The 13,873-nt window shown below is 43.2% G+C and overlaps 1 protein-coding gene across 1 annotated transcript in view; it reads left to right on the top strand.

Moving 5' to 3' along the window:
* inpp5d (inositol polyphosphate-5-phosphatase D) overlaps window positions 1–13,873 on the top strand; it is a 161,232-nt gene that overhangs the window by 38,681 nt on the left and 108,678 nt on the right. Inside the window, exons 3-4 of the mRNA XM_080185413.1 lie at window positions 11,392–11,536; window positions 13,312–13,426. Of these exons, the coding sequence (XP_080041539.1) occupies window positions 11,392–11,536; window positions 13,312–13,426 (260 nt within the window). The remainder of the gene's footprint in view (window positions 1–11,391; window positions 11,537–13,311; window positions 13,427–13,873) is intronic.

Genomic DNA, 13,873 nt, shown 5'->3' with positions numbered 1-13,873 from the left:
CATTCTTCATCTGACCACTGTTCAAAATCAATGGGAAATAACGCCCACTGTTTCTGTCAGAATGAAACAATTCAATCCTCTGTTAATGTCTTCCTTCAGCTATCACTCCCCCCTCTTTGATGAAAAACTTAGTTAAACCGTCAGCTCTTTATTGACGTTCACCCACATTCTCCCAGCCGGGGGAGCGAGAGAGAGAGAGACACACACACACACACAACTGTCTGTGCCCTGAGGCTGTTGATCCCACTCAATAGTTCCCTTGTCCAAGGCTGATTGTAAGAATGGCTGTTTCTCACTTTGGTTTTAGATACGCTTCACTGAACGCCTCTCTACATTTTCCAAGGTGGGGCACGTTCAGTTATTATATATTTTCAGCTATGAATTTTTCTTTCTGGGGCATGAGAAAGACATAGGATCCTGGGATGTAGGGTGAAATGGGATTGGGTGGGGAGGTGGGTTGGTTGAGTAGGTAGTGGTGAGGAGAAAGGTCTCCTCTCTGTACTGCGTGTATGAGACTGAACAAGTTTGTGATTTTGTGGCTCACGGAGGAAGCTCATTCATCATCAGACTTTGGAAATTGAAGCAACCAACTTTGAGGAGCATTTTCTGCCTTGTTTGAGGTGAGGCCTGATACTATATATTCGCTTGGTTTTGGACCATGGTTTCAGTTTCTGCTTTGGGACCATGCTTTAACTAATATAAAGCTTTTGTGCTTGGGCAGGTGTCAGCTTGGCAGTGGGATGAGACTCATTTGTTCGTAAGTTCTAAGTCAATTTGCTGAGAGAGTAGGGAAATTTATATCAACAGGTTTCACAGCAATGTCTTCCTGGATCCTAGGTGTGCATATTGATAAGTTTTGAATCTGTGTGTTAGTAGGACCTGTGAGAACCTTGGGTTTATTGGTAGTCAGGTAGATGTGTGACCGCCAGGAGAAGCAGGCAGGTAATGCAGGAGTCTCCTGTGGCTATTCCCCTTTCAACCAGGTATACCGTTTTCGACACTGTTGAGAGGGATAGTCTGTCAGGGAAAATATCAGCAGCCGGCAGTCCTGTGGCACCACACCTGGTTCTGTTGTAGAGCAGGGTCAGGCAAAGAGCACATGAGCAGTAATAATAGGGGACTCGCTTGCTAGAGGCACAAACAGATATCTGTGGCTGCAATCAAGACTCCAGGATGGTGTATTGCCTCCCTGATGCCAGAGTCAAGGATGTCTGAGTGGTTGCAGGACATTTTTAAGGGGAGAATTAGCAGGCAGAGTCATTGTGCACATTGGAACCAATGACAGGTAGATAGGGAAAGGGATGAGGTCCTGAAGTGTGAATGTAGAGAGTTAGGCAGAAGGCTAAAGTGCAGTACCTCAAAGGTAGTAATTTCTGGGCTATCATTGGTGTCATGAGCTAGTGAGAGTAGGAATAGGAAGATTAGGCAGATGAATGCGTGGCTTGAGGGCTGTGCAGAGGCAGGGATTTAGATTTTTGGATCATCCGGACCTCTTCTGGAGAAGGGATGACCTGTTCAAGAGGGACAGATTACACCTGAACTGGGAGGGGACTAATATCCTGGCGGGGATATTTGCTGGAGCCACTTGGGATGGTTTAAGGTAGTTTGGCAGGAGGGTGGGACCCAAAGCATAGGGAGACAGAAGAGAAGGCTGAGGACAGCACTGAAGTTAAAGAGAACATGTTAAATAGTAAAGTCAGTGTCACTATTAGACAGATCAGGTAAAAGCATGACAGAGAACAAGGGAAGTCCAGATTAAACTGCATTTATCTCAATGCAAGAGGCCTAACGGGCAAGGCAGATGAACTCAGGCATGGATGGGTACATGGGAATGAGATATTATAGCAATTACTGAAACATGGTTAAGGGAGGGTTAGGATTGGCTGCGCAATGTTCCAGGGTACAGATGCTATAGAAAAGATAGAACAGGAGGTAAGAGAGGAGGGGAGTTGCACTTTTGATTAAGGAAAGCAGTACTGAGAGGGGATATATCCAAGGGTTCACCCACTGAATCTATACGGATAGAACTGAGAAATAAGAAGGGGGAAATCACTTTGATAGGGTTGTACTATAGGCCCAAAATAGTCAGCTGGAAATTGAGGAGCAAACATATAAGGAGATTACAGATAGCTCCAAGAAAAATAGGGTGGTAATAATAGGGCATTTTAACTTTCCTACCATTGACTGGGACAGCCATAGTATTAGAAGGCTGGATGAAGAGAAATTTGTTGAGTGTATTCAGGAGGAATTTCTCATTCAGTATGTGGATGGCCCGACTAGAGAGGGGGCAAAACTTGATCTCCTCTTGAGAAATAAGGAAGGGCAGGTGACAGAAGTGATAATGAGGGATCACTTTGGGACCAGTGATTATCATTCCATTAGTTTTAAGACAGGTATGGAAAATGATGGGTCCGGCCCAAAAGTTAAAATTCTAAATTGGGACAATACCAATTTTGATGGTATCAGGCAGGAACTTTCAAAAGTTACTTGGGGGAGTCTGTGGGGAGGCAAAGGGATGTCTGGTAAGTGGGAGACTTTCAAATATGTGTTAACCAGGGTTCGAGGTAAGCACATTCCTCTTAGAGTGAAGGGCAAAACCAGTGGAAGTATCCTGGATGACTTAGGATATTGAGGCCCTGGTCAAGAAGAAGAAGGGGGACACGACATGCATAGGCAGCTGGGATCAAGTGGATCCCTTGAGGAGTACAGAGGGTGTAGAAGTAGAGTTGAGATTGTTTTGGCAGATAAGGCAAAAGGGAATCCAAAGAACTTCTACAAATACATAAATGGCAAAAGAGTACCTAGGGAGAGAGTACGGCTTCTTAAAGATCAACAAGGTCGTCTATGTGCGGATCCACAAGAGATGGGTGAGATACTAAATGAATATTTCTCCTCAGTGTTTATTGTTAAGAAAAGCATGGATGTTAGGAAACTTGGGGAAATAAATAGTGATGTCTTGAGGAGTGTACATATTACAGAGAAGGAGGTGCTGGATGTCTTAAAGCCCATAAAGGTAGATAATCCCTGGGACCGGAAGAAGTGTATTCCAGGACGTTGTGGGAGTCTAGGATGAAATTACAGGTCCCCTAGTAGAGATATTTGAATCATCGATAGTCACAGATGAAGTGCCTGAAGACTGCACGGTGGCAAGTGTTGTGCCTTTGTATTAGAAGGGCTACACGGAAAAGCCTGGGAACTACAGGTTGGTGAGCCTCACATCTGTAGTGGGTAAGTCATTAGAAGGTATTTTGAGAGACAGGATCTACAGGCATTTAGAGACGCAAGGACTGATATAGGAACAAACAGCATGGCTTTGTGAGTAGAAAATCATGTCTCAAGTTTGATTGAATTTTTTGAAGGATAACCAAGAAGGTAGATGAGGGCAGTGCAATTGATGATGTCTGTGTGGACTTTAACAAGGCCTTTGACAAGGTGCGGCGTGATAGGTTGTTCCATAAGGTTAAATCTCACGGGATTCAGGGTGAGGTGGCCAAATGGACACAAAATTGGCTTGATGACAGAAGACGGAGGGTGGTTGTAAAGTGCTGGGTCCACTGTTATTTGTAATTTATATTAATGATTGAATGAGAATTTAGGAGGCATGGTTGGTAAGTTTGCAGATGACACCAAGATTGATGGCATAGTGTATGGTGAAGAAGGTTATCTTGGATTGTAATGGGATCTTGATCAATTGGGCTGGTGGGCTGATGAATGGCAGATGGAGTTTAATTTAGACAAATGCAAGGTGATGCATTTGGTAGGTTGAATCAGGGCAGGACTTACTCAGTTAATGGTAGGGTGTTGGGGAGAGTACCAGAACAGAGAAATCTTGGGTACAAGTTCATAACTCCTTGAAAGTGGAGTCACAGGTGGACAGAGTGGTGAAAAAGGCATTCAGTATGCATGGTTTCATTGGTCAGAACACTGAATACAAGAGTTGGGGTGTCATATTGAAGTTGTACAAGATGTTGGTAAGGCCACGCTTGGAATACTATGTACCGTTCTGGTCACCCTATTATAGAAAGGATATTATTAAACTAGAAAGAATGCAGAAAATATCTACTAGGATGCTACAGGGACTTGATGGTTTGAGTTATAAGGAGAGGCTGGATAGACTGGGACTTTTTCCCCTGGAGTGTAGGAGACTTAGGGGTGATCTTATAGAGGTCTATAACATAATGAGGGGCATAGATCAGCTAGCTAGTCATATCTTTTCCCAAAGATAGGGGAGTCTAAAAGTAAAAGACATAGGTTTAACGTGAGAGAGGAGAGATACAAAAGGGCCCAGAGGAGCAATTGTTTCATATAGAGGGTGGTAAGTGTCCAAAATAAACTGCCAGAGGTAGTAGTAGAGGTGGATACAATTTGGTCTTTTAAAAAGCATTTAGACAGTTACATGGGTAAGATGGATATAGAGGGAAATGGGCCAAACTGGGGCAATTGGGATTAGCTTAGAGGTTAAAAAAAGGAGCAGCATGGACAAGTTGGGCGAAAGGGCCTGTTTCCCTACTGTAAACCTGTATGACTCTATGACTTAATGTTGGGTACTAGGTTAGTGAGCAAATGGATTGTAGCTCTGTGTTGGTAGACATTGTGACTCCATGTGTCATTCAGCCCTCGAGTTTGTGAGCAAAACAAAAGATTTGCATTTAGATAGTGCCTTTCATAACCACTGGAGGTCCCAAAGTGATTTAAACCCAATGTGTGTCAGTAGGCTCTGGGTCTGTAGTAAGTGGGCTCTGGGCCTTTAGTAGGTGGGTTCTCGGTTAGTGTGTGTCAGTAGGGCTTGGTCTATGAGTCTATTACTGGACCCACCTCTACGAATTGATAAATGTACTGTTGTGCTGTATGAGAACTGGTCATCAAATTGCACAATTGTCCAATAACCTTTTTAACACGCTGTTACAAAAAGCAAAGAGGAAAAACATTTTATTTTCATTCTGTCTATCAAGGCGGCGGATGTTGGAGCTGGGAAATGGAACACATTCTTTGAACACAAGTTCCACTACACCCTATATCAGCATACATCACTCCCAGGACAGGTACAAAATGGGTCAAATATAGAGTAAAGCTCCCTCGACATTACCACAGCGAAATACCTCAGGGATGCTGCTGAAGAATACAGCGCACGGTACCATTGTAATGCAAAATCAATTCCCCACATCGTCCACTTTATTGTGCTTGAGTGAGATTGCTAATACAGTGCCCTATTGGAAGCAATTGTATGTGGGCCCTGTGGGCTAGAACCTTGGAATCGACTATCCAAAGTCTTTGGGAGACACCTTACACCAGCAGCCAGAGGACATGTTATGTGACTTTCTAAATGTGACTGGTTTCAATGCTTGAAAAGTTGTATCTAAATGAGAATATTTTCCTCTTGTCGTGTTTATGCACATGAAGGTACTCCCACATGTGGGACTGATGTTGTTTGTTGTGTGAGGTTAGCTTCAGCTGACTGAAGACATCATCGCCGAGCATCAAGAATGAGGTTTATCTTAGCAAAAACTCAGACCTTGGCAACACATTCAGTGGAAAATAATGAAAAATGAACAGTGAAAAATGTTGGATTTTAATATTGAAGGCAGTGAGGGATATTTCTGTGTTAGATTCTGGGAACATAAAGATACCGCAACTCCTTTTCCCACACTGTCCCCATATCCCCTGATGTCATTAATATTTAGAAACCAATCACCTCTGCATTGAACATATTCAATAACTGAGCCTCCACACCCATGTGGGGTAGAGAATTCCAAAGATTTACCACCCTCTGTGTAAAGAAATTCCCCCTCACCTCTGTCCTAAAAGGCTTACCTCTTATTCTGAGATTTTGTCCCCTGGTTCTAGACCCTCCACAGCCAGGGAAAGCATCATGCCTGCATCTACCCCTTCTAGTTGTGAAAGAATTTTAAAGTTTCAGTGAGATCATCTCTCTTCTAAATTCTAGAGAATACAGGCCTGCTCTCCTCAATCTCTCCTCCTATAATACAGCAGATATAAGAGGATTGTTTACTAATTGTAGCTATCAATCTCAATCAATTATTTTATGAGAGAGCACCAACCATGATGTGATGAATGTGCATGGTAGATAGCTTAGGGATCCATTGATCACAAATCGGCTTTTCTTTCGAAAGGTGGTGCATTTAGCATACATTATGTCTCAAAACACTCAAATACAGTATCTGAAAACTGTACACTGTAAGAAATCTAATTTGAATGAATCAACTTTAACTATGTCCAGCATCTCCCTTTGCTTTCAGTGGATATTTTTGGTAGAGAGTGTCATCTCTTTGAATCGCTGCTGTGTATGTCTAGAGCTGTTAAGAAAATGGTCAGGGCAGGAAAGCATCTGTAAGTAGGAGTTTGAAAAAAAATCTGTTGTTGAAACAGAAGCCACAGTGGCCAGGCAAAAAGAAATACATTGCATTTATATCATGCTTTTAACAACTATGCAACATTCCAAAGTGCTTTAAATTCAATGAAATACTGGCAATGAAGTTACCGCTGTTGAGTAGGGAAATTTGGCAATTAATTTTCACACAACAAAACATCTGCAACCAGGAATGTTACAATGAGCAGGTAATTGTTTTCATGAATGTTAATTATTGGCCTGAACCACAGAAGAACTTCCCTGCTCTTCATTAAATAGTGTTGTGCAACTTGAAAGGACTTAATATTTCATCTGAAAGATAGTACCTTTGATTGGAGCCCTCACCCTCCTCAATACAGCGCAGAAAAATCAACTTTGGCTTATACAATAACAACAACAACTTGTATTAAATAACATCTTTAATGTAATAAAACAGCTCAAGGCACTTTGCAGAGGCATTCTAAAACAAAATATGGCACCTTCTAGCCACATAAGGAGATGATAGAGCAGGTAACCAAAAGATTGGTCGAAGAGGTAGGTATTAAGGAATATCTTACAGGATGAAAGTAAGGGAGATGGATAGAGTGGTTTAGGGCAGGAATTTCAGAGTTTATGGCCTTGACTGCTGAAGGCATGGCCTAAAATGGTAGCATGATTAAGCTCCGGGATGCTCAAGAGGCTGGAATTGGAAGAGCATAGATATCATACAGGGTTGTAAGGCTGGAGGAGATTAGAGATAGGGAGCAATGAGGCCACAGCAGAATTTGAAAACAGGAATGGAAAATGTTTCAAACTGAGGTGTTGCTGAATTGTGAGCCAGGGTAGGTCAGTGAGCACAGGGATGATAGGTGCATAGAACTTGGTGCACATTAGGATATGAGCAGCAGAATTTTGGATGAGACCAAATTTTCAGAGGGTAGAATACAGGAAGTTGGCCCAGTGTGTGTTAGAATAGTCAATTCTGGAGACAACAGAAGCCCAGATGAAGATTTTCAACAGCAGAAAAGCTGATGCAGAGACACATGTTAATGTAGAAATTGTGCTGTAATAGAATACATGCTTCAGGTTGGTAATGAAGCACAGCTTAATATATAGGAAGGGTGAAGGAATCATTGCAAGGGTGTATAAATCAATTCACTCTGGGTGTCTGGGACTTCACTTTGCTATCTTGCAAATAAACCTGTTTAAGGGTACAGGCTAGCTTCAGAATCATTTTTCCTCGACACACAATTATTGGGACTAACAGCACAGTCAGACAATGCTATGAGAGTTGGAAATAGGCAATCATAGTGAAGGCACAGATATAAAGGTGAAAAGCTGATATCGTGAACTAGTCTGGTTCAGCCTCAGTCAGTTACTCGAGCGGACTGGAGTTGTTGGCTAGGAGTTTATGACAATGGCTTCAATTTTTCCAGTGGTTATTTGAAGGAACTTCTGTTAATCCAGTCCTGGATTTCAGCCAAGCAATTTGACCATTTAGAGGCAGTGAAAGGGTCAAGAGAGGTCAAATGCATGCCCAGATATCAAGAATGGGGCTTCACCCAGTGATTTTCCGATTTCAGAGGTTGGACTACCAGTGACTCAAAACAAGACTGGTGCTAGCAAGAGGGAGTTAGTGCAACAAATAAACCGTTGAGGAAGCAAGTACAAGGAGGCAGAGGCAAGCTCACTGTAACAGCTCTGAATACAAATCTCTCTGAATGTTGTATGTTCTACAGTGATGCAGCATAAGCAATGATAGATGTTCCTTAGATATCCAGTTTTGTTCTTGCTGTTAGAGCAAACAAAGAACCAAGGAAAGAACAGCTCAGGAACAGGTCGTTCAGCCTCCAAGACAGTGCCGATCATGATGCTCTAAACTTAAAAAAAAAACTTTTGCCTTACTCGGTCCATATCCCTCTATTGCCTCCCTATTCATGTGCCCATCCAGGTGGCTCTTAAATGTTGCTTATGTGCCTGCTTCCACCATCTCCTCTGAGTGATGTTCCAAGCATCCACCACTCTCTGTTTGAAAAACTTCCCTGCACATCTCCCTTAAACTTCCCCCCCTTTTACTTGAACCTGTGCTCCCTTGTAATTGACATTTCCACCCTTGGAAAAAGCCTCTGACTATCCACCCTGTCTATGCCTCTTACCATTTTGTAAACCTCTATCAGGTCTCCCCTCAGCCTCTGTCTTTCCAGTGAAAACAATCATGGATCTATTCAACCTCTTCTCATAGCCAACACCCTTGAGACCAGGCAACATCCGGGCGAACTTTCTTTACATTCTATCCAAAACTTTTCTGGTAGTGTGGTGACCAGAATTACTCGCAATACTCCAAATGCTGCCTAACCAAGATTTTATATAGTTGCAACGTGATTTCCCAACTCTTGCACTCAGTGCCCTGGCCAATGAAGGCAAGCATGCCATATGCATTTGTAATCACCTTGGCCACTTACGTTGCCGCTTTTAGGAAACTGTGTACCTGCATGCCCAAATTCTAATGTTCCTAACAGTTATGCCATTTGAAGTGTAATTCACACCTAAATTTGATCCTCCAGAATGCATTAGCTCGCATTTGTCCAGATTAAACACCATCCGCCACTTCTGTGCCCAAGTCTCCAATATATCTATATCCTGTTGTATCCTCTGACAATCCCCGGGACGATCAGAAACTTCACCAATCTTCATGTCACCCACAAACTTACTAATCAGACCACCCACGTTTTCCTCCAGATCATTTATATACACTACAAACAACGAAGTCTCAGTACCGATCCCTGCGGAACACTACTAGCTACAGATCTCCATTCTGAAAAACACCTTTCCACCGCTATTCTCTGTCTTTTGTCTTTGGAAGAACAACTAAACAAGTGTGTCAACTTTCTCCTGGAAACAATGCACCATTAGTTACCTGGAAACATAAGGTAACCATAAAACCGTTGGAGTGTTATTAAACTCAGTTGGTTCACTCGTGTTATTAACTGGTCTAGCCTACATGTGACTCCAGTACCACGGTGACATGTTCCTGCCGCCTGAAGTGGCCCTCATCAGGGCAACTAGAGATGGGCAATAAAAGCTGGCCTTGTCCGCATCCTGAGAATGGACTTTAAAAAAACTAACTTCCATAAATGTTAAAGGAAAAGTACCAGCAAACAAAATTATTACTTTGATCATTTTTAGCAAACTGTTGTGAGCAATTTGTTATTTTCTGCTACCCAAGCATTTAGTTGAGCTTAATAATTGTTGTAAACATAAATGTTGGGTGATTGCTGTATTTGTTTAATAAGTTTCTTTGGCTGGTGGATGGTGGGCCTATTGAGTGTAATGTTATTCATGTGCTTTCTGATGAGATTGAATGGGAGCACAGGATAAAAATGGTCTCAGAATAAACTAAAAAAGACTTTCCTTTAGTTCCCTGTGCACCCTACAGATTGTGAAAACACCTTCTCAGGGACATGGAGAACTCAGGCACTTCTCCAAAAGTCAGCTGAGATATCAAAGTTTAAAAATACCCAAAGTCAATAAACTCCCAAAGATGTGTTGTTCTAGTAGCACATCAAACTCTGTTTGAATAACAAATAATAAACCTTAAATGCATCATGATCTGTTTACAATAGTCCGTTTGTACAGAGAAAATGGAGAAACCATATATAACTGAGTTAAGGGTGTGTTGCAAGAGTGGTAAGTTATGGGAGTATTTTAGAGCCGCTGGTCATGAGAAAATTTAATGGCACTGCTCATTCAAAGAATTAATTCTGGAATTCGAGGGTGCTGAAGGACCAAAGAGAATTTCAGCTGGTGCTTCACGAATGTGCTGTTGCAAAGCTCTGATTAATTGACAAGCCATCACTTATGTATCATCTAACTAACTGATATAGATAACACAGATTTAAAGACACTGTCAAGTGGTGTAATTTCTCGTAAAAGGTTCAGTCATTTGGTGTTTTCCCTGAATGTTAGTGTTGAACCCACATTTTGTGCTCCTTGTTGAATATCTAATAAATTGGTTGCTTGTGGATGTAGATTAATGATCTGATTGAAGGGATGGGTTTGGAGAGTGTAGTATATCCACCAGGTTCATTTCTTTACATCATTGTTTCATTAACAAGAGCACTGGATCAGGAAGTAAAACCCCATTGAAAAATTGGCTATATTCAACTCAACAAGAACAGTTTCTTCCCTACTGCCATCAGACTTTTGAATGGACCAACCTGGCATTAATTGATCTTTCACTACACCTTAGCTATGACTGTAACACTACTTCTGCACTCTCTCCTTTCCTTCTCTATTAACAGTATGCATTGTCTGTACAATGCACAAGAAACAATACTTTTCACTGTATACTAATACATGTGACAATATTAAATCAAATCAAAAGTTATGTTGACGTGATGACTGTGGATCAATCAATATTTGACCACAGTATGAAATTAATCTGAACTGAGACAGAGAAGGATTAATCATTTGGGATCTTTAGAGAAACAATAATGGAGGGATGATCAGAAGTAAAACTCACTGGAGTATGAAAGACCTTGAGAGGTCGCGTTAAACAGGCGATATTGCATGGGTTGCCTGTCATGCTCCCAACACATTCAGCTGTATTCACCTCATTAGAATTAAATATGAGCAGAGGTGTAAAGACAGTCCATGTGATACCACCTCCTTTGCATCAGTGCCCAAAGAATTTCGTCTCCTCACATATCCAGGTATACTGGAACTATAAAGCAGAGTAAGCAGTGAAAATGTTCTGTATACGTGTGTGTGTGCGCATATATAAGACTGTGTGTATATATGTTTTCTGGTTGTGATTGATTGTGTGTGCATGTTGTTTACTGTTGGTGCAGGCATTCAGATAAAGGACAGGCACCTTCCAGATTCAGGCTTTGTGGATTGCAAAATGACTGAGAGAAGTTGTATTAATGAGTGAACAGTGAACTGATTGGGTGACAGTGAAGCTTGTGAGAGGAACAAGGGGAAACCAAAGCGAAGGATGAGAGGGCTAAAGATGTTTATGGTAAATCTTGTTTGTTTGTTTCTAGGCTTCAGCAGGGATCAAGCCGAAGAATTTTGTAAAGATGCCGGACTTGATTGAATATTACAAACAGGAGAACACCGGGCTGGTGACTAACCTGCGGTATCCTGTGGAAAGAGTGGAAGAAGTGGAGGGACAGGAGGTGGCAATAGGTAAAAGAGGGGAAATATTCTGATTTGCAGTCTGGGTTAATGAGTCCCAATTGAATTGTAAGACAACACCCACCACCAATATCCTCACCCACCTTATCACCTGAGCTATGCGGATAGGGAGGTTGTCCAGCTTTCAGTCTGAGTTGAGTTCACTGTTCTCAACTGGAGGGCAAATTGAGTAAATAAAGTTTTATAGTTGGGATCATTCCTTTGGACTAAGGGGATAACAGGTCAGTTGGGCTCCTGCTTCAGTCCACTATCCAACACTGAACAACATGATTTGTCTGTGATGGCTGCAGGGGAAATTGGGATTCGCTCTGGGAACTCTCATGCCCAAACAGCCTTGCACTACTCCACTGACTGGGAATACATGAGGAATGTTGACATGCACAAGGCCATGATTGTGAGGACTTCACCTGACCAATTGAAGTAGGCTGGGTGAGTTGATTTGTTAGTGTGGACAGTAGTTAGGCAGTAATGGAGCCAGTCTGGGGCATAGTGCTCTGGGATCAGATTGTGAATTTGTATGATTGAGTGAGCCAGGGTGAGGGGGAGGAATGGGCTGATCCTGAAGCCAGTGCCATACCCACCCCTATCCATGCTACCCATAACCAGCTCACATCGGGCTATGACTGATGCACAAGAAGCATCTCTATTTGGTTCTTGGATCAGAGATGTTGGCCATGTTCCTCCCATTGAACTCACAACTTTTCTATTGGGTCGAGGTGGGAGATGTGCGTCGCCAGCCTTATGCTGGGATTTGTGCATGCGCCAGGAATGCATGCACATTTCCCAGAGCTGGCAAACAGTCGTTGGTCAGACCATGCTGAAAACCGGCAGGAAGACAGATAAATAATTTAAATCTTTTTTGCATGTATTTGAAATATGTTTATTAGCTCATTATCGGGACCTAATTGATCTCCCACCCCACCAGGATCATTCCGGCGGGGTCAGACTAGCTCCTCACATTCGGGCACCAGTGGAGACTCACCCGGAATGAAGGGGTGGCAATTGGGGCCCCCTGGGCAAGGGCACCCTGATAGTGCCAGGCTGTACACCCTGGCATTGCCCAAAGAGCAAAATGCCCATGCCCAGGGGGCACCAGGCAGTGCCGAGAGGGTGGGGCCTATTGTGGACAAGGCCTAGGGGTAATCAGTGAGGGGGGGGGGAGGGGTCCCACTGCCATTCTGTGGACAGGCTCGGTCTGGGATGGAGGGAGGGCAGCGATTGGGGTGGGCTGGGAAGGAAGGGGTGGTCTGCCAGGGGTGGTGGGGGTTGGGAGGGGTGGTGGGTCTGCCGAGAGGTGGGAGGATCATCACTCTTGGGGGGAGTGGGTTGTGCATCAGTTCTCTCTGAGACGTGGGGGTGATTAGGGCTGGCCCGGGAATTGCTGTGGCGGTTGCAATCAGGCCGTGGATGGGGGGGGGCAGCACTGAGGTGGTCCCAGGCTGGCCAGCAAATGGGGAATCTGACAACTGGGGCCTCTGCACATGCGCAGAGTTCCAGAACTGTCAAACTCCAGTGTGAATAGGCTCCACCCCTGGGTTTTTATTGAGATTCATGAATGGGACCCCTTCCGTACACAGGGTGCAGGGATTCAGGTGACAAACTGAACCGACAGAACAGTCATGATTTCGAACAGTTCTCCCATCAATTCAGCACTTCTGGGAGAATCGCGGCCGTTGTTTCATTTTTAGTCCTGTTAAGACAAAATTTATTTTACTCTTGGTTGTTAGAACGCTGATGCTGATATCAACTTTCTCAAAATTTTACAGGTGCTGCCAATGTTGTTGACTCCACTGCAAGGATTCGGAGTGATGCCAGCAAGTCCCTGGTCAGCGAGATCCTCGCAAGTCGTCTTGAAGAAGTGGACACTGCTGTTTTGGCACAGTAACTAAGCCTATGTTCAAAATGGGGATCCAACAATCCTGGTGTTGGGGTTGGGGCAGGAGGAAGGTCTTGGAACAGGCTGAGAATCAGTATATTTAAATCCCTATTTTGAATTGAAGATCCACCCCATGTCAGTCCACACACTTGACCTCACCCCACCTCCACTGCACTTTATTCCCTGTCAAAAATTTGACCAATCCCACTTGGCTTATCTCTTGCCAGCTGTGAATTTGCTGGATTCCAACAGAATAATCTTTCTCTGTTGGGTAAGTATGAGGCTCATCAAGCTTGCATTCTTCCATTCATGTTCAATTACATCCGCATTGTAACAGTGCTGTGGTGAAACTGTTCCAGTGAACCACTGAGCCATGCAGAGGTGTAGACCAGTCATATGTTAATGCTTCAGCCATACTCTTAAATATTAATATCATCTGTGCTACTCATAGA

This window comes from Carcharhinus amblyrhynchos, chromosome 3 (assembly GCF_965287045.1).
Source record: "Carcharhinus amblyrhynchos chromosome 3, sCarAmb.v2.hapA, whole genome shotgun sequence".
NCBI classification, from domain to species: Eukaryota; Metazoa; Chordata; class Chondrichthyes; order Carcharhiniformes; family Carcharhinidae; genus Carcharhinus; species Carcharhinus amblyrhynchos.
This window is presented reverse-complemented; position numbering and strand designations above follow the sequence as displayed.